The sequence below is a fragment of the Branchiostoma lanceolatum genome, chromosome 11 (assembly GCF_035083965.1).
Source record: "Branchiostoma lanceolatum isolate klBraLanc5 chromosome 11, klBraLanc5.hap2, whole genome shotgun sequence".
Lineage (NCBI taxonomy): Eukaryota > Metazoa > Chordata > Leptocardii > Amphioxiformes > Branchiostomatidae > Branchiostoma > Branchiostoma lanceolatum.
Genome location: NC_089732.1, coordinates 13,376,839 through 13,398,201, shown reverse-complemented (window position 1 = coordinate 13,398,201; position 21,363 = coordinate 13,376,839). Strand labels below are relative to the sequence as shown.

The window sequence follows — 21,363 nt, the reverse complement described above, 5'->3', positions numbered from 1 at the left end:
ATTGCATAAAAATGATATTATTCTTGCTGACTGCAATATGTAATACTTAACAAGTACAAGTATGGAGTTAATGAAAGCACATCACAGTCATACTTTATTCCATGATGATACATATAGTTGCTGTATTGGTTACATTGCATATAGAGACGAAATTGTTTGATCATGCTACACTTTTTCTCACCAATGAAATTAATTTATCTATATCTACATCTATATAGCCGGTATAACCGCCATTCGGCGTAACACACCAGCTTCGCAGGTACGCGGCGCAGCAGCAGCTGGTTATATTACGCCGAACGACCTGTCACGTCTAACCTTCGCATATCTAACTGCATGCATTGTTTAAAGCTGTCTAATGAGGATGCTTCCATGGTACTTGGTTGCAACGAGTTCCACTCTACAATCGTTCTAGGAAAATACGAATTTTTGAACACATCAATTCTAGGTTGAAAAGTCTGATACTTAAAGGCATGGCTATTTCTTGTCCTTTTCTGACTTGGTATTACATACTTATTTGTCAGTACGTCCACCAAATGAAGATTGTTTTGAAGGATATAATAACACAGTCATGTTTTATCACATTACTGTGAATTTCTTCAAGCTTTTGGCTGGAAATTTTGCATCAGCGTTGAAATTACAGACCTCCAACACTAATGGAACTTGCCCCAAGTCAAAACAGCCCCCCCGTGGTGCGCCGCAAAATGGCGGTCTTCCTTTTCCCAGAAAAACCGAGTGTCGGAATGTGTTCAAAAACACACTGCCCGGGCAAACAACGATAGTCAAGCTGGTAATGTGGTCATTGCTTTGATGAAAATGATTGAAGTTGCCCATTATGGTCAATTTGATGCCATTTTACAAAATTCATCGGAATTACGCTCGCTAATGGAAAAGACTGGGCTATCCCTTCGGCACGCGTCTAGACGCTATTGATCTGGGGCCCGGGAAAATTCCATCTCATTAACTGCTCAATCCAGCCTTCATAAAATGCAAAGCGAACATTATCTATCAAACGGGGCATACCGACTGAATAAAAATGCCAGACCAAGATCACTGTACATGCCTTGAGTAATACTAATAGCTCAAGCTGCTACCGTTAATAGATAGTGCTGTATTATGTAGATTTGGTCCCTCGAGAGGTGTTAGAATAAACTTGGGTTCATCTTCAACGCATTATCTTTGTGTGCAGCCGGGTGTATCAGCAGTAATTATACATCCAAGTATGAGCGATGAGTTTTATCTCCGCTAAACCAGATGCTGATTTTAATTTCTGTGTCTCTTCTAAAGAAACATGCTGTTTGCAACTGTGATTCCTCTACATTTGGATGCCAATATTTACAGACAATGATTATTTGCCAAATTGAAGACCAATTCTGCTCTTTTGGGCTGCAAATAAAACGTTTGTAATCAACGGCCATTTACCAAATTCAAGGCCGATTCCCTTCTTATTTTCGCTGCTAACATTTACAGTTAATGACAATTTGCAAAATTCAAGGACAATTTTCCTCTCTTTTTGGCTGCTGAAATTGACAATCAACAATTACTTCGCAAATTCAAGGCCGATTGATTTCAAAATTATGTCACTGTTGTTCCTGGGCCCAAATAACTGGATAGCCATAATTATATTGGAAATGTCATCAAAATTGCATATTTTCTTGTCATATTTTTCATTTATCACAAAGGAATTTTGTACACTCCATCATGCACAGCAAGTGTTGAGCCACCACATTTGTAACTGCCATTTTCAAAATCAATTTTTCAGAAACCAGACGTCTTCCCAATTATCTTTTTTTCCATCGTACTAGTCTAAAATCTTCATCTTTTGGTACCAACAGTTTTCTCAGTTGTAACAGATTTAAATTCATCAATGCAGTGAAATTTGAAAATCCATTGTTTGAAGCGTTAGTATGTTGACTCTATGGCTTCTGTGGTAACATTTGGGCCTATTACAGGTACATTGTACATAGTGTCTGGTGCATCTAATACCTAAATTCATATAATTATGCAAAACCTACAATGTTGATAATGCCGAATGCTACATTTGACCTTGAACCAAATACATATTTCATAAAATGTCACACCTCCTCACACTACACAAGTGAACAACACAAAATCCCCTCTAAGTATTTCCTTTTAAGAACGCGGTACTGACAAATTGTTGGCAGGTTAGATTTTGTTCAAAGTCCCTCAATTTAAGACTTTGTAGCAGACAGTCTGTCACTAAAAAGGGGTAACGCGGACCTTTCTTTCTGGTTTAACCCTAGTATGTCAAGCCCAATAAGCAGCATGCAGTCTCCATTGCTTGGAGGGTTAAAAGTATTGGTATTAATCCACTCTATCTATCAATGTCACCCAGACTCTTGGATATCAAACTTCCCAGTAAGCCGGAGATCTGGATATGGGAATCAGGCGGGTTCGGAACTTTGATGGACGCCCGTGTAACAGCTTTCATCTTCCAGGGGATAAAGAGAGAGACGAGCGAAGCTCTACGCAGTTTCTCGATCGCGGGACCGTGAATGGCCCTTTAAGATTTCCAGGTCGCTTGAACTTGATCTTAAAGATCCATTATCTGGAAGACTGTTAGCTGGTGACATCTTCTGCCAGACACATGGAGAGTCTTTGGTTTCGATAGGGAGCTTTCTTGTGCATGGACATTTGCAGTATGACAGTTTTAACAGCTTACAGCAAATGGGCGACATACAAAGGCTCGCGGTTCGGTACATAGGATAGATTCAAAGTGCATTCCTAGATACAACAGCTCCCTGGATCACACAAACGACCCACTAACGTCACATCTTATTACAGTATTAGGTTCTCTATAGAGTCAACGACCCATTATATGCGACTTCCTTTCTCTTGATGACGACTTCCTCTTTTCAAGATCTATTCTCAGTGTCTGTCTCAAAATCACAAGCCAGCACACAGGCCGCTATCAAGTACTTTGAAATAAAACGATAAAACATCTATCAAAATAGATAAAAGTAATATCGACAAGGTTGAAAGAAAAAAATCATTGCATGCCATCCGTGAATGCCATCAACAAGAGGCAAAACAGCAGTATTATGCTCAAAAAGGATGGCCAAATGCTATAGAAAATTGAGCCTTATGGCTGGTACTTTCATCTTGGTATGACAAGACATACAACTGGGATAAAGAAGGAAGATCAAGTTCTTAGAGTAATGCCATGGGGAAACATAAGACACAGTCATCGGATCCTTGGTTTGAGCCGACCTGAAATCAAGACGATGCTATCCACCTCTAAGCTATACCTCAGTCTCATCCAATGACAGCACGGTTCTTATAAGTTTCTTAAAACAGCTGGAAGAGTTTCTTAGATTGATCTTGTCCCACTGGCTATGCTTTTCCAGATGGACTACTGGATTCGAAACATAGCCCAGAGAGTGACCCTATGTCATAGCCCCCGAAGGGTTTTGATATTTTCATAGCAGGGCTCGTGCAAGATGAATAACCCTGCAAGCAACATCTTTTGTTGACTAAGGGTGAAGAAGAGTTTTGAGTCCCATATTTCATAGTGTTAAGGCTTTGACCTTTTGTGGCTTTAGGACCAGACGAAATGGTAACTTCCGGTGAAGCCTCCTCCCTTAAGCCCCCGTCACAAATAAGAAATTCAGCTCGACCGACGTGTTGGCGAGCTTCAAATGTGCATTGTCGTCCTGTCGATTACGCGGGCTTCGGGCCATTTTTAGAAATAAGTTGATCCAAATATTGGCCTTTAACCAGGTTAGTCGATACTGACTTCGTCCATGTCCAAGAGATAGTACCGTGTCACAGGGGATTTTTAGTTTTTAGTGTTCGAGGGACGTCGCTCGAGATTTTCATTGGAAAATATGGTTGACGGGTGATTGTGAAATTCAACGAGCTTAGGGCGATCTACAAGTTCGGCCGACGATCGCGTGAATTGTGACGCTGGCTTCAGGACTGCAGGAAGAATAGCCAGCTGAAATGTCAAGGTAACTGTGGATACAACTAAAGTCAATTTAACTCCCTTGCACTATTGGAAAACGTCTATTATAAGGACAAAGAGTTGTACTTCAAGGTTAAATAAAGGTTGAAAAAGTACTGGAGGGTATGGCTAACTTTTGGGCATGTTTTCAGGCTCCAGGGTTCTCCTTGGTCAAAATTGTTTTCTGTCCTTTTGAAACAGAAACTCTTCTGACAAATCTGCATAAAAACGATTATTGGGGAAACCGGAGCTAGAATATAGGATGGATTCTAGACTATGTAACAGTGGGGATCAACCTCCACTAACTGACCAGTCTAACTGGTCCGGACCTTTTAACCTAGTGGTTAGCGTGTTGAAGTCCCAAGCCGTGCGGATCGGGATTGGAGCGGGTTCTAATCCCGGGAGTGGCGGGCTCGCCCCTTTGGGTCCTTACAGTGGTTCCCGCACGCACGCCTTAACCACTAGGCTAAAAGGTCGCGACCAGTTAGACTGGTCAGTTAGTGTCCAGAGGTTGATCCCCACTGTTACAACTATGTCATTGCATGTAACTTATCCAATTTATTCATTTTTTAAATGTATGAATCTTTAGGGTGGTCCCTTCAGTTAATGATGTTCTTACCGCTCTCGAAGCAGGCGTCGAAAATGAGGTGGCCTCTGCGTGGCTGGGAGTTGTATCCCGGCGGAACCACGCAGAACTTGTTGACGTTTCCCACCACAGCATCCTCAGAACAGTCATCACTTCCTGCGGGGAAAAAAAGTTTTCACATTTAGGAGATTGAAATCAAAAGAAGAATTTTAAGACAAAAGCTTGGACTAGAAATATTCTACAAAATGTATTTTTCTGTTTTCTGTGATATTAGTTAGTTAAAATCCTTCCAGGTCTTCTTTCTGTGTACAATAATGTGTCAGTGCCCATCGCCGTTTCTACAGCCCTTGGGCCACATATATATAGTTGTGGGAGTAGCACATCAAGGGGCTAGTCCACTTGTAGTGGAGTGTCATGATGTTCAACAACCATATAGTCTTTCTCATAAGGGATGAGCGCTAAGCAGAGAAAGCAGTATGTACCATTTTGGAAGTCTTTAGAAAGTGGGTCTTTAGACTGGGCCAGGGTTTTTACCTGCAACAAATTCTTACTCATCCATTCATCATTCACAAATTCTTACTCATCCATTCATCATTCACCATCACCATTACTTGCAGTTTTCATGACTGTGTTCTATGTGTATCTATTTTCTTTCTAAAATAAAGTACAAATGTTGAGCTTCATGTAAACATGCCGGCAGGACTATCTATGTCTGTCTTTCACTTATTTACAGTATGACATGTGGACCAAACTACATTGTGCCTTCAAGAATATGTAGAAAAGTTCACTGTGAATTTTTCCGTTACACACAAAACAGTATCACAATGACGTTGCTAAGCACTTCACGAAAAGTTGTTATCTCCAACTCCAACTTTCCGTCGTGGCTTGATCAAACTTTCGTGGGAGCATCTGCACTCGTAAGTCACCTCCCAAAATCCATCGGAGGATCCCCAAGTCACAGATGTTCCCTGAACCCTAATGAAAATATACGACGCCCTAATCTCTCCCCGCTTTCCGAATCGGGCCCAGTAATGGACGTGGACCCGAAATCAAATTTCCCGACTTATCCGAGGACCAATATGTCAATTACGCGGGGATGTTTTACATAACGCGGGAGATCAAAAGTCCATTACACACATCAGGACATGATTCCGCGAGCCTCTCTCAGGTGTTAGACGCAAAACCAGAACAGATCCGCAGCCCGCAATCTCGTACTTTGCCGACGCTACCGAACTTGTGTACAAATGACTCCGGAGAACTTTGATCCGAAGCGGTGGTAAATTCTCGCGCCCACATCAGAGGAGGGAGCGCTACCTGATGATCCATGGATGTAAGCTAACAGCAGTGCATGGAGACCCACTATATCACTGTCAGGGCAGCTCTAACTGTCTCCGCAAATCATACAACTGGAGGAAGTTCACAGATGGTACGAGAGTTGTATACCCCGGGTACCTCACAATACTGGTGTAAATCTGAACTTGCTTACACTATTACTGCTTATTCACAACTAAACTAAAAACTTGTTATCTCTAGCAGGTTAATATTTTTCACTTGATAACAGAGAAGTTAAGCAGGAAATCAAAGTTGGGTTATAAAAGATTCTTTTATAGAATGGAATCTGGAAAAGTACTGCTATTTGGGATGCAAGAATCAATAACCCAAAATTGATGAAAATCACAATGCAATTCCATAATTGTATAATCATCATCATCATCAGTCGATGTGCTTTTGCTACGACGGGGTTATACCGCCTTTTTACGGGGCGACATACCCTTTCGTTACCCTTTCGTCATACAAGACAGGGATGCGGCAGGTCTCCATAATAAACCCAACTCTCATCGTTCTGCCAGGTACCCTAAGAGTAAGACTGCCACAATTGTTAAGAGTGGTGTTATCAAGGCCTTCTCAAGAATGTCTTGACCACCTGGATATCTAAAGTATGCATACCTCTGGGATTACTGATATTGCATTATCTCCTTAGTAATTTCACTGTCTCTTTTTGATGTGGTGGTCTTATAATCATAGGGTAACAAATGAAAGAGTAAACTTTGTCAAACACTCAAGTCAAGTTGTCTAAGCCAAAAATACCCGAAGTTGACACAAATTTAAGCAAGAAGGCATGGTTGCATGCAACAGAGAACACTTATTCCATTATATCATATATCAAATATACATGTATATACATATATATTATTTCATTGTGTACACAAAATCCAAGTGGAATTACTGTATGTATCAACTTTCAAGCTATAACAAAGGCAGTATAGATTTCTGTCAGTAAACATTGTTGTCATCAATTGTGTTGGGCTCACTCTAAAGAATCGGTCTTGACAATCGTCTCAAGGACTCCTACCAGATGCAAGGTTGCTTTATGCCAAGTACAATCCACGTTTTATATTGAGCAAAGTCCATAACAATTCGTTAATACTGTCATTTGCTTATATCATCATATCAAATGGATCATCATGCATGACAGGAACAGAACAAGTTTTCTAACGATTAGTTTTTCTCCCATCAATATTTGATAAGTACAGAAAATTCAAATAATGATGTGATACTTGTGACACCACTAAAACAAAGAATGTTAGAAAACACAATCTTGCAGCTTAAGAAAACAATAGTACACACCTACAAAGTTTTAAAAATCACCATGTAAACTTATGTTTGTTCTTTACTATTGGTACCTTAAGCTTAGATTCATTCAAAGTGTGCAGCACTTAAATTTTGTGATTGCAACTTATCTTTGAGCTGCGTTTGAAACAACAGAACTAACACAATTGAAACAGTGCAAAAATTGCTTAATGTACAGTATCACCAAGACAATGGTGTGACACCTCCATGTACCTGTTAACTGAGCTTCTTAAATTTTGTTGCAAGAGTTTGCAGAATTTTGGAGTTGCGTTTGAAACGAGAGCCTTAACACAATACAAGTCAGACTACATGTTCATGCTTTGATGAGTCTGTAGTGACTGCGAACTTTAAAACATTTTAAAAATTGCAAAATCTACAGTATCACCAAGACAGCTGTGTGACACCTCCATGTACCTGTTAACTGAGCTTTTTCAATTTTGTGGCAAGAGTTTGCAGAATCTTGGAGTTGCGTTTGAAACAACAGAACTAACACAATACAAGTCAGACGAGTTTGCAATGAAGCAAACTTTAAAACAGTGCAAAAATTGCAAAATCTACAGTATGACTTAAAGACAGTAGTGACACCTCCATGTACCTGTTATCTGGGCGACCAGGATGGCTTCCGTGGAAGCGTACACTTTGATTGGCTCGTCCTGACCTAAGGGGTCGTACCGAACCCCCTCGGCACGTCTACACCGACACAGGTTCACCGGGCGCCACTCCGATACCATTCCTCCAGACTTCTTCCCCATTTTTCCATCGTTCTTCCCTTCCATTTTTACCTGGTGAGGTAATCTATTGTATCATCAACTCACCTGGACAAGTCCATCCAAAAAGGGAGGGGGTACCTCTTCTCTTTTAATGTACACAACTATGTGTTAAGTTGCCTGGAGTTGCCCAGACAATGTTTAAATCATTAATTCCTTCCATTCAACCCCCTGGTATTTCCAGAAGTGCCCTTGACTTTCTCGGTAACGGTTTTGTTGTTGATTGATGATATCATCGGTATAGACATGCCCAAAGGTCACGGACGTATTCTTCAAGGGAAACAATTTGATGTCAACTTTTTAGCTGAACATTCTGGAATAAACAGAATATAGACAATAGACTTGCCAAACTTTCTAAATCTACTGTGAAGGAAAATCATTATACATAACCCTCATCGGGTAGTGTCTCTTCTGTTTTGAAACAAATAGGCCCATTTATAATGTATACACGTCTACCTTAATATTCTACATTCCGTTCCATGTCTGGTCTTAATACGGACTGTCATCAAAGATTTACCATATTGAATGGTGCATGAAAACCTGTATAAAGCCCTATTGGTTCCAATAAATTCTGTTCTTTGATCCTTGTCCAATTGATGGCATGACCCTCGGAACAAAATACAATATTTATATCTGCCATACTTCATCATACATATTACAACATCTCAAAACCTTACCAAAAATTATCTGACTTTTCATCTATCCTACAAGTTTTGGCAACCTTTGATTTTTTTCTCACAACCTTTGAAGCTAGTTTTTTTTTCTTCTGCAAGGACATAAATACTATGTACAACGGTGCAATCATCCCCTCAGTTTGGAGTGAGCCTTTGAAGTATAATCATTATCCACACACCCAATAAACTATAGTCACTATTATACAGGGTCGTAAAAAACAAGGGAGCTACGGTTGGCTGATGACTGAACATCTCCATGATTGGCCAGTAAGAACAATTACGAACTGCATCTGTGGACATCGCGTATTTGTCACGAAATTAAAACAGCTGGAAGACTGGTTCAATTCGGAGCAACGGTAGGGGGTAGATCACCATAGTCATGATATAATTCATTATCCTCTTTTAGTACAGTACATCATGAAAGAAGCATATAGATTTACAAATTTAACCAAACATAATTGTTTCATACAACATAAACCGTATCCGCCTATATTTTCCTATCACACTAAGACTAGTAAGAGGAAACAATTTCGGATACATGTACCGTGTTTAGTAATAATCAATACTTGCCCTATTTAATAACAGGAAATCTGACAGGAATATTGTTCCTTTCCAGTTAAGCCATTGATACTCAGAACAATGAGACTATTGGAGATATTGGGTTAGGGTTTAGGATTACACATTTGAGGAGGATTGAGAATTGGGGTTTTCAAAGAGCTGTAATTATATGTATGTGGATCACAATTGTGGGTAAGGCACTGCTATACCGATTGGGGGAGGAGGGGATCATGAACAAACGAGAGAACGGAAAGGAACGGGTTACCCCTGGCAACCATCCTTCTCCCCCTCCTCTGACAGCGGCACCTGGCACCTGCGGATGCGGAGAAGCGGCCGTCTGCACCCACAGCTGCCAGGCAGGTGGCCCAGATGGATGGCATGCTCGCAGCAGGTGCTGAGATGACTCGGGAATGGGAGACGCTCGGCTGAATAACGACGTTCTCCTCATTTCGTGGACACGCCGCCTATATTCCCGACCTTGGTGAACCGTATTACTCACATTACAGACCGGCACCGCATAAAGATCTTCCGTACATCCACGGTTTCTTTATTCAATCATAACGCTTCACCAATTATCCACACTGCAGCAAGGTCATCTTTTTTGCCTTTGAATAGTTATAAAAATTCATCTCTTTAAAGATAATATGAGCAACTTTTCAAACGTCGAGGGAAGCAAGAAAATTATACCATACCATCTTAGAGGAATCCGATTTTAGGGTATTTACCAATTACTTCAAACAAAGCATCATCAAGCTTTAATGACCCCGATGCTGCTTCTTCTAATGTGGTTTACTTCATTACCTATCGGCACTAACCAGATTTGGTAGAAACACTGGGGCACGCTAATAGAATTAGAGACCTGGGCTAACGGAGAAACGAAGAGAGTTTTCGGGGAACGTAATCCGACAATTCTTGCTGCACTCTTTTCTGGGAGAAATGCGCACTCTGGGAGAAATGCGCACTTGTTAATGGAGGAAGTGACGAGAATGCTGGTGATGTAATTCTGGATCAATAGATACGTGGGCCGACCCTCCCGAAGGACAAAACAGTGACGTGGATACTGCAGGAAAATATTCTAAATGAGCGTCACTCTTCCTTAGAATGATACAATTCACATCCTGTGATTGAATAATGGCTAAATTTTGTTCTCCTTCTATGACGTATGTACTTTGTCTATGATGTCACTGATTTTTGTCAAGAAGAAATCTCAGGACTGAACCATTGTCTTTTTTATTATCCATTATTGCTAGTGTCACATTTCAAACCTTGAATGATTCATTCTAAAACCTTTTTCCTCTCTCAAAAAAAAACCTTAACTGTGTCACATATACTTTTCCTCCAATGTCACGCCCTACATACAAAGTTATTCATACTAATAGTATTTAAAGAAGAAAGCAATGTGAATAATGATATGACTGAAACATTCTTAATTCACATTTTTATTGTTTCTGGTGCCACACTTTTAATCTTTGATTTTTTTCGTACCTCTGAAAACAAAGAATACAAAATTCAAAACCAAACTTCTCCAAGCACCGAAAGTTTGTAGCGCGGAACTAGTTCCACAGCTCTTTTTGCTGCCTTTCCCATGACCTCTACCTGATTACAGACAAATGCACCAGTGATGAACAGCCAACAGGACTGGATAAAGGACCATCACATGACAGCCAACACAAAGTGCTTGATCCCTCCAACATTAAAGCCTAGCCCTGACAGCTATGCCCTCTACCTTGAAATGCGCTACCTTTTTAATGGCGCCATATCGGACACCCATCCACGGCGTGAGAATATAGGGGTAGATAAGATTACCGCTACCTTGCACGCCATTACCTACCCCACGATAAATTGTTGCGCTGGTTCCTTTTAAAGGTTTCGCTCCTCTACGGTAATGAAGTCCCCGAGGGAGTATCTTTGTAAGTCAGACATCAGATTTCACTTGTGTCCTCCCTTTAAAACGTGATTTACGTCCCGACGCTGAAACCAGCCATTTCCAGCACAGGCCTGCTACGCTACACTTTGTATACACCCAGTAACGAATGCGCGTTAGTCGCCCGAAGAAGCCATCAGCATTTTATCTGGAACATTAAAGTAACGGTCATAAGAAAGTTTGCTGAAAGAGTGATCGACACTCGGATCCGAAACGTCTCAGTGCCTGTAAAAAGGGAGAAAAGGCTAGAAGGTATAAAACTGATGTCTGCAACCAAAAGTTAGAATGTCGTCTTGAATCTCTTCCTCTTCTTTGTGTAGTTTTTCTTTTCAAACATAATCTCTGACTATACCATACATTACAAGAAGACTTAAATGCTAAATAACAAAAATCATACACATATACATTATGTGTATAACTTGTTCAGATCTCAAACCTATCCATAAAGATGAAAATCTGATTTCAACTCGACTTATTAAAAACTGAATGTCAGCATTATTAAAGAAGACTTTCTAAACTCATATATACATGTACATCCTTCATTCCTTGTTATTTGTAATCAATATTCATTCATAAAAGTGTGTATTACTAAGTATGTGTGTGTGTTCGAATCTTTTCTAAACTTGCTAAACTTCTAAGTTCTACTGTTTTATCTGGAAATGTTTCAGGATTTGGATTTTTTCCAGAAACAATGGGGTATCTGGTGCATTTATCAGGAGAGGATATAGTTTATAATCAATGTTGGCATCTTTATAAGCTACCAGGCTTAGTCGCACTCAATATACAAGCTGTTCTTTCTTTTAAGCCTTTTTCTGTACACTAGATATCCAATATCCATAAAGTACAAGGCTGGGAATTATCAATGTTAAGGGGCCTATTTTACATGGACCTTACAGGCTTTTCCATTTCTCTCTTTTTTAATAGGATGTATGATACAAATGATGTGTTTGTCGACACGAGATTGAGAGGTCACGGTTTGATTCCTGGTATTTTGTCCTTGAGAAATGCACTTTACACAACTTTTTAACAAGGCGTAAAAAAAGGGCACCTGGTCATGACTTCATTTAGGGAAAACATATAGATTTTCCTCATTACTTAAACAAATTAAGCCTCAATTTGCATAATTTGCAATTCATTATGTACATCTTTGTCTAAGCTACCTGCATATTAGATAACATGAAAATCTGTTGCTCCTTTCTTCAGTTATTCTCCTTGGAAGATTTTGACATATACGCCATTGCAGTTCCAGTGTCACATACCAGGGGGCCCAAAATCAACCTTGACCTTTCTCTTCCCAACACCTACCCACATACCAAATATCATTCCTTTCACCATGAAAGTTCCAGCAAAACAACTGAATTTTACAGCATTTCAAGCCCAGTTTTCCTCACCTATGACGAACAATCCATCTAGACGTTCTTCAGTTATGCTGACTTTAAGGATCCGGACGCACAATAAGTGCCCCCAACTTGTACAACTGTACTATAGAGTTGTTTCAACCCGAAACTTAAACGTGCCCTAAGCAATTTCAGGGGGTAAAACTTGAAAATTCTGGGGAAAGCAATTCTGTTTGGTGAAATTGAAATTGACATTCACCTCCCCATTTTAGCACATTTGAATCATTATTTCATACTTTGGGCGTTTAAAAAGAGCACAGAAACAAGCTGCAAAAGGAGTATTTTATTTATTGGTACCACCCAAAAACCTCCTTTACCTTTCACCATGAAATCAAGTTCCAGCAAAACAACTGAATTTTACAGCATTTCAAGCCCAGTTTTCCTCACCTATGACGAGTATTATCATTGATACAAAGAGCTGCAAATAGTCCTCTGTTATACTCTGCCACTTTACGACCCCAAATCATCCCGGCAAACCGTGTACCAGGAAAGGGCAACAATCTAGTCCCACTGTTATTTCCTAACAGCTGCCTACTTCAAGCTATTTTCCACATGTATGATAAAATGATTATATTACTGCATAATTCATAATGGTATAAATACTTCCTGTAACTCCCTCTGATTCCCCTAGACACACAGGGGCACAGATGGCCACATTATAATCATCAAAATCTCTATCTGCCAATTGCAGGGGGAGCACTTTCATGCAATAACTGCGAAAGGTATAAATATTACATATCATCAAACTACCAGTTTTCAAAAAAAGACGGCTACCATCCAATAGCACGCTTAATAAAAAGGATGGTTCTAAATCTATTATTGACTAATAGTTTTCAGTCTTTTTACAACTGGAGAAATCTGGCTGAAGTACGTTCAATTTCATGTCAGCAATGATAACTATTGATCTTCTAAGTTGCATGATATACATAAAATGATAAAAGATGCAGAAGTCTGTAGCCCATTTGAAATTTATGGCCGAACGGCATGGAAAAAAAGATGGCACAATGACAATGGATTACATTATTCGTGGCAAGGGACCGTAAAACTGAATTAAATTGAAACGGAATGAACTGGGCCAACCTGTGCTGACCTGAGATGAACCAACATGAAATGAAACAAACAGACTCCGATTTCACTCAACTAAGCTGGGGTCAACAACCTGTACCAAACCGGTTACCATACGGGACTAGATCCATCTGACGCTGAGTCTCTAACACCTTTAAGCCCGAACAAAGTGGATTAACTTCTGAATCAGTTCAAATGAGCTGGTGTCAGTTAATCTGTTGTAAGTTGAATTCACCCAAGACAAAAGATACAAACAAAGCAAAAGTCAAAAAGAATGAGCAAACTTAAACTGACTTAAACTGCTTCAAAGTCAAACTGCTGGAAAGAAAAGAACTTGGGCAAATCTGACAAGGCTATACTGTACATGATCTAAAAGTGGCATTAAAACAGTGTAGAAAGAAGATTTTCCTGTTATTTGTTGACATAGCAAATTAAATCAATCCTATAGTATTGCATGACAATAGTCAGGGAGGGAATCAGTGCACCATACAAATATGTAAATCATTATATGTTAACCTTCCCCCAGCTACCTAGCCCTATAACCCATACAAATTTAGTGCCAAACAGGTCCCTTAGCATGCTTAAGGTTAAGAACTGTGAGCTTCCAAACTAGATGAATGAAATTAAATGCCAGTCTAAACCCTATAACCAATAGGAGTTTGGTGCCAAACAGGTCCCTTAGCATGCTTAAGGTTGAAAACTGTGAGCTTCAAAACTAGATGAATGAAATTAAATGCAAGTCTAAACCCTATAACCAATTCAAGTTCGGTGCCAAACAGGTTGCATGCTTAAGGTTAAAAACTGTGAGCTTCAAAACTAGATGAATGAAATTAAATGCAAGTCTAAACCCTATAACCGATACGAGTTCGGTCCCAAACAGGTCCCTTAGCATGCTTAAGGTTAAGAACTGTGAGCTTCCAAACTAGATGAATGAAATTAAATGCCAGTCTAAACCCTATAACCAATAGGAGTTTGGTGCCAAACAGGTCCCTTAGCATGCTTAAGGTTGAAAACTATGAGCTTCAAAACTAGATGAATGAAATTAAATGCAAGTCTAAACCCTATAACCAATACGAGTTCGGTCCCAAACAGGTCCCTTAGCATGCTTAAGGTTGAAAACTGTGAGCTTCAAAACTAGACGAATGAAATTAAATGCAAGTCTAAACCCTATAACCAATACAAGTTCGGTGCCAAACAGGTCCCTAAAAGCTAAAAACTGTGATCTTCCAAACTCGACGAATGAAATCAAAGACAAGTCTAACCTATACTGCCCTGTACTGTACTGTACATGTACTGTACTGTACTGTACAGACTACCCTGCACTCTCGTGTGAACACCCACACAATTCAAATGAACTGAAGGTTCTAAGTCTAAACCCTATAACCAATACAAGTTCGGTGCCAACCTTAGTATGCTTATGGTTACAAACTGTGGTCTTCCAAACTCAATAACTGAATACAAAGACAAGTCTAACCTATACAGTATACTGCCCTGCACTGTACTGTACTGCACAGACTATCCTGCGTGCCCATGAGAACGCCCACACAATTCAAATGAACTGAAGGAAACCAAACCCTGTTACGCTCCACCGAGCTGAACAAAACAAACCTGTGGGGAGACAACTATCCTGAGCTGACCCAAACTGACCTGAACTCACCTTAGCTATATACAACTGAAGTCACCTGAACCAAGCTGAGATGAACTGAACCAAAACAAACTAACCTGATTTCTGAACTGAAGATATTGACTGATTCGTGCTCAAGATACGGCTCAACAACTCAAAACAACCTTGAACTTAACAACTAGATTAAACTAATTCAAACCAAATCTAACCTAACTCATCAAAGCAAGTTAAACTTCATGCTCAACACAGCAAGAAACTAGTATGTTTTTTTTATTGATTTACTGATAATTATTCATTACTAATATTATCATTGAATACTCAAATTGAAATACTTATATATGCTAGATCTTTAGCCTGAGCTCAAGTCTCATTTATTAGAGATTTATAGAGAAATATCTTTGAGTAGAAGTAATAATAACAGAATATGCAGATAAGATCATACAGCTACTAGTACCAATTTAAAAGATACTACATAGTACATGTACCAACAATCACAATTATGCCGCAGGTTTGTATCGTTAGGTTACTGGACCTTGTATCAAACTGTTATATCATATGTATACAGGGAGCAGGTTTTCCGCACTGAAAAATTTGTGTGTGAAAACTTTATACATGGAAATTTCAAGTTCCTTGGGTATGTTAGAAAATGCATAGTGCACATCTTTTGGCAGAAAAATTACACAAACTTCCGTCTGTAACATGACTTTTTGTTTGAAACCTTGGCAATAGGTTAAAAAAACTTTTCAAAGTTTTACCTGTGAAACCTTGACATTTGAAAGTCACTTTTTACTGGAATAAGGTATTGTACTGTAAAACATAACAATGTTCATACCCTTGCAATGTTATGTACAGTTCTATATTACAAGTCTTATTGTCATAAACAAGCTTTAAGAAATCTCGCCAGGAATACTTATTCTGAAATATTCTGTCCAAACAAAATGCCTGAAAAAATCAACAATTTGCACATAATAAGGCAATAATATTATAGCCAGTCTGATCATGACCAGGAACTTTCGTAGCTCCCAAACGTCGCATCAATTTATTTCCTTGATTCTCATACATTTCAAAGTGAAATGTCAACACTGTAGCATCACATTTGAAACGTCTATGGAATGGGGGGAGGGCGTTTGAAGCCGTGGTTATTTCGTTATTTAAGGCAAGTTTAATCGCAACATAACCTAACGAACACCTACCTTTTTTGTGTGTTTTGTATAGCTTTATCTTTCATGTGTAAAACAAGAAAGTAAAATGCGTGACGATTGTTGACTGATCTTTATGTAAGAGATGCCTCTACTCAATGACATTGCATTTTTATTTATTGCATTGAACGTAGTCATTGTTTATAGCCAAATTTTCTTGGTGCCGCAAAAATCAGTTAACTGTACACAAATCCGTCTTTCATTCAGACGACAGCTGATATGCATGAACTTGGGTTCTTCTCAGCGTTTTTATTCAGCACAGTGGATAGAAACAAACATGTCTCTCTTCTGCATAATAAGACAAAGTAAAACTCATTCGAAGTTGTGGTACTGTTGAAGTTATGGGACCCCACGTTACATCTTTTTTTGAGAAGATGTCAAGATGAAAAGGTATGGCTGGGAGGTAAACTTGCCTCAGAGTAAATTCACTCCCTGATGTATTGTTTTCATGTTAATCTTCCAGTTAACAATTATTTTCCTTTATTTGAAAACCAAAAAATCAAATTGGTATAGCCTTGAATTGTGTGACCCTCTAAGTACCATACTATAGTATGAATGATACATTGTACCCAGAGTCAAGATTCTTGGATACACTCAAGTTTGCCTATTAAAGGTACCTATTTTAGACTTTTGGCACCAAAACTGCAATTATTCTGAATTGAAAATCTCCAGACTAGTCAGATTCTACAATACATCTTTTTTTTAATCCTTTAAAGGCAACCAAAGCAATATTGGGGCCCAAAATATGGAAATAAAAAATGCTGAAATCTTAAAGTAATGGTTGTGACATTTACTAACACTATTTAGCACATTTGCGTAATAACGTCATACTTTGAGCATTTCAAAACCGCGCAAAAATGTGCCGTACAATGATTCCCCTAGTTAAGTGCGCCTACAAAAACCCCGGCGACGATTTTCAGTGAGTTCTCACATCACAACGATGTCGTATTTTTGTATGCTGGACGTCGCTATACATTGTGATAGTGTTGTTTGAACTAATCATGTATAGAAATGACTAAATAAATTGACTTTCAAAATCCGATTTTTCGGACCCTAATATTGCTTGGGTTGCCTTTAATACCAGCTTTGATATATGATAAACGGACGTCTATCCCAAAATATCTAAAAGCATGCCCTGTGCTGTACTGAGGGAGCGAGTACACTAAGTACTTATGTGTTAGAACACTGGATGAATACAAACATAAATTCTGGGTTATGACAGGCCCTTGTAATCCCCAAGTGTCTTCAGTGAACATACAAGTGAACTTGGGGAGCGTTTTCTGGAGGTCGCTTGCGTTCAAGGGCACAGGGGACCCTCACAACAAAAATTAACGTCCAAATTATCAGCGCAGCAGAGTGAATCGACTTGGGGTTACTAGGCATATCCTTACCATCTGTACTGCCCCCCCTCCCCCTTCAACGACCAAAGTGCGTGTTGTATAATATCTTATCGATAAATCGTTATCAACTTTTGAATAAAACGTCTAGAAAACATAAATTATTGGAAACTCACCGTCTCCTGACTCCCCCTCCATATTTGTCCCCTCAAAATTCCCTCCCTACAAGCTAATTAATTCGGTTTCGAGGAGACGCGAAGTTTGTAAACAAATCTCTCAGGTGACGGTCACCCTGGTGATTGCGCCCCGTGGCGCCATCCCCGCCGCTGGGCTGCCCCTAACATTCATATGTAAAGTACCTTACCATCGCGGAAAAACAACAGGGACATTCAGGTGGGCCAGGTGAAGCACCTGTGGAGAGAAACTGAAGGAAATTTGATCTCAAACTCACCTGAGTCTTTTTTGTCCGCCATCTTGTATCCCAGAACCAGTTGGTGACCCCCAACCCAAGGCCCCCTAGGTCTACACATCACTGCGCCTTACTTTTATTTCTTTGTTTCTTTCCTCAGTCTCAAATTCTGGGACTGGGACGACTTGAAAAAGATGCATACGGGCCATAATTTCGTTCTTCCTACGAGACTTTGTGGCAGGAAATAACCTTTGACTCGATGGACAAGTCGTGTTAATTTTGTGTTTTCTTTTTCTGTATAATGTGCCATTTGAATGGGTGACGGACGGGGAAAAGAACGTTGGCATCCACACTCGGAAATTGCAACAAAGAAATAAATGCTTGTCGTTTTTAGGAACAGTTCGATAAAACTTGGCAACAATCAGTTCTGATAGGATGGTAGATTTTCAAGTTTGAGATACAATGGCTGAGTAGTTATCATCATCATCACGTTTCAGTGCCTGGTGCCAAGCAGGTGCATGGTCCAGCTCAGTGTTTGTAAACGCGTGTTCTGTTTGCGCTTTTGCGACATTTGTCATTTTTGCGTTCTCTTTGTAGTGGTCCACATTTCTTAGAGGCGTCGCCATCATCTTAGACCCCACAAATGCTTGGAGACTATGTGAACCCTTGAACGAAAAAACAATACAACGAAGAAAAAATGGTTTCGCTATTGTTCTAAGCAATTCGGTTTCCCAATATGACCTCCTTGAGTTAACGTAAACGTTAAAGCGCATGTTACATATCATGAACGCTATTGAGACGGTCTGCCGTTATGGCACTTCGTGGCCTCAAACGCAATTTATTCTCCTATTGTACTTCCCCACTACTACAAATGCAGAATTGTTTGCGATGGTTTTATGTTCGCGGTTTTCGCGGCGACCGTTGCACCGCGCCTTGAACATTTTTGTCCGAGCAATACAACAGTCCAATACAGCAGTATGTAACTATAGCGCCTCAGCGCGAAATAAAAACCACGCGAACTTAAACGCACTTATAGTATATCAATGTCTCTACAACTGTGCATCTCTGTACACAAAAGGTTGTGCTGTAGTTGGTGCCCCCATGATAGTTAATTTGCTGTCATGACCATGGATCATTGAGTATATTTCAACAAGCTCAGAGGTAGTTTCGACTCTCTTCCGCTGAGCGTTCTTGTGCTGCGGCATTACATATGGATCGGGACCCTGAGAAGCAAATCAGTCTTGTTAAATGAAAGCGTTTAATGAGCTTTGAGTCTTTCAGGTTGTGGCCGCTTGAATAGAATCACTCATTCAAAGTGATCAAGAGTTCTAACTATAAATCACGCCGAGCCCTGGACTCCCCTGGAAATTCAATAGGTTCAATATCCAAGTATGTGGAAAATTATAATTTTTCCCGATAAGGCTTCTTTTCTGACAGGAAAATTCAGTTTAAACGGCTGTCAGAACGACAGGCGGGCCAGAAAACTCAGTAACTGTCCACCGAACATCTGCTTGAAAACTACTGAATTTGTCATTTTGATGAATAATTCATCTTTAGCCATGGGCCGCTTCCCGATCTCAAAGTTTCCAGTAACAATTCAGTATGAATCTTATTTTGTCGAATCTTTCCCTGTGTACTTTCTTTTATCGTTTTTCTCACAAGCTTTTCTTCGCTGCCTAACGTTAGATACCTTCACTACAAAACGTTTGACTGATTTAAACCTACTTGGTTTGACCAAGGAGGTTTGACCAATCGTAAAGTGGCGCGATCATTGACAACTCTAGAAAATAGTTTCTCCCTTCTTCGGCGCGGAGTGTCGTTCTGTATAATTTATCCGCTTCATCGACCAATTTTCATGACGAGTAATTTGCTTTAGCTTTGCGCCTTGAATTTCCGAATGCCAATCGATTATATCGTCCCATCTGTCCGGTTCTGGTCATCACAATGCCAAACACATGCCATGAACGTGGTCGGAACGAGCTTCTCAATTCCAGCAACAACTGCCATGGAATAGTCCGGTGTTATCCAAAACGGGATAGAAATCTTCTCCTTTTTTCAAAGACGTAAAAAAAGAATTAACTGGTACATGTATTTTCAAGAGTCTTTTCGTTCAACCATAATTATCATGTAAACTGTAACGTTATATTTGTCATATATTTTTCCCTGACCCGTTACCACTTCCCCCATGACCTCAATGAAAACCGGCCTACAGGCCGATTTCAGCAAAAACAAAGGTGCAAATAACTGAGCTAAATTAAGTTGACAACGTTATGATTCAAACTATTCTATTTTTGACAAGAGTCAGTCCATCGTAGAAGACATTTTTTGGTTGTCTGTTAAATGAAAAAAAAAGTTGGTGTAGGGAAATCATAATAAGGGAAGAATGACAATTAGAAAAAAAGGAGAATTAGAAAACGAGGAGTAATATAATTTCTGTCCGGCCATCTCTCTTTATTATGTCCAGCGGTAGCCTTAATTACTGTGACATTGTCTTTGGTCATCACAGTCTTTTATATTCATATTTCTTCCAGCATCTAAAACATGTTTGCTCAGATTTGTGTTCAAATTTCATCTAGCTCACGATTCTTTTATTGCTTTGCTACATTGACTATTACATCGGAAAGTGACCAGTTTCGGCAAGCTACGCGCCGCGCCGTTGTCGTAACGTTAGGTTATATGGCCGCATCGGGCGGGCGCCAACATAGTAAAAAAATTGACGTCAATTGTTGTATATTCATGTTTATATAAACCAAGTTTAATGTTCTTTTATTTTAGTTTGCGGTGTTGGTATGAGGAATCGCGTTTTTCTGTGAGCTTCAGGTGCCACTATTGTTGGGAGTGCCACCAGCAGGCTAATAAGCCTGCACCTGTGGGGTCTTTAGACTTGGGCTGAGCGCTCGGGTCATGTTTTGTTCTGACAGTTGCATTTTGACACTTCCGTGCCGAGGGACTCCCAAGCCACCACGACCCGCAACATTGATTGTGCAAGACCCAGGAAGGAATAGACGATGTCCCTCGAGCCGCCGTCCATATGTCCACCTCTGCGACTCTCGATTTTCCAACCAGGCCGACGATACAACACTGTGTTCGATACAACAAATCAAACGGCATTGTGTTTTTGTGTGGACGCCGGGCGGGCGTTTAAATCTATCGGTAACTCAGTCTGAAAAAATTGTGAGGTTTGAAAATTTGTATGAAAGGCACCATTTTATTGGAGCTAGTGAAAATTCG

General features: G+C 39.8%; 1 protein-coding gene across 1 annotated transcript in view; it reads right to left on the bottom strand.

Annotated features, from left to right (window-relative positions):
• Positions 1 to 18,241, bottom strand: part of LOC136444678 (cytosolic carboxypeptidase 6-like) — an 82,990-nt gene extending 64,749 nt beyond the window's left edge. Inside the window, exons 1-2 of the mRNA XM_066442365.1 lie at positions 18,175 to 18,241; positions 4,581 to 4,703 (exon numbers count right to left, since the gene is read on the bottom strand). Of these exons, the coding sequence (XP_066298462.1) occupies positions 4,581 to 4,703; positions 18,175 to 18,196 (145 nt within the window). The 5' untranslated portion in view covers positions 18,197 to 18,241. The remainder of the gene's footprint in view (positions 1 to 4,580; positions 4,704 to 18,174) is intronic.
• Between the last annotated feature and the right edge of the window lie 3,122 nt (positions 18,242 to 21,363).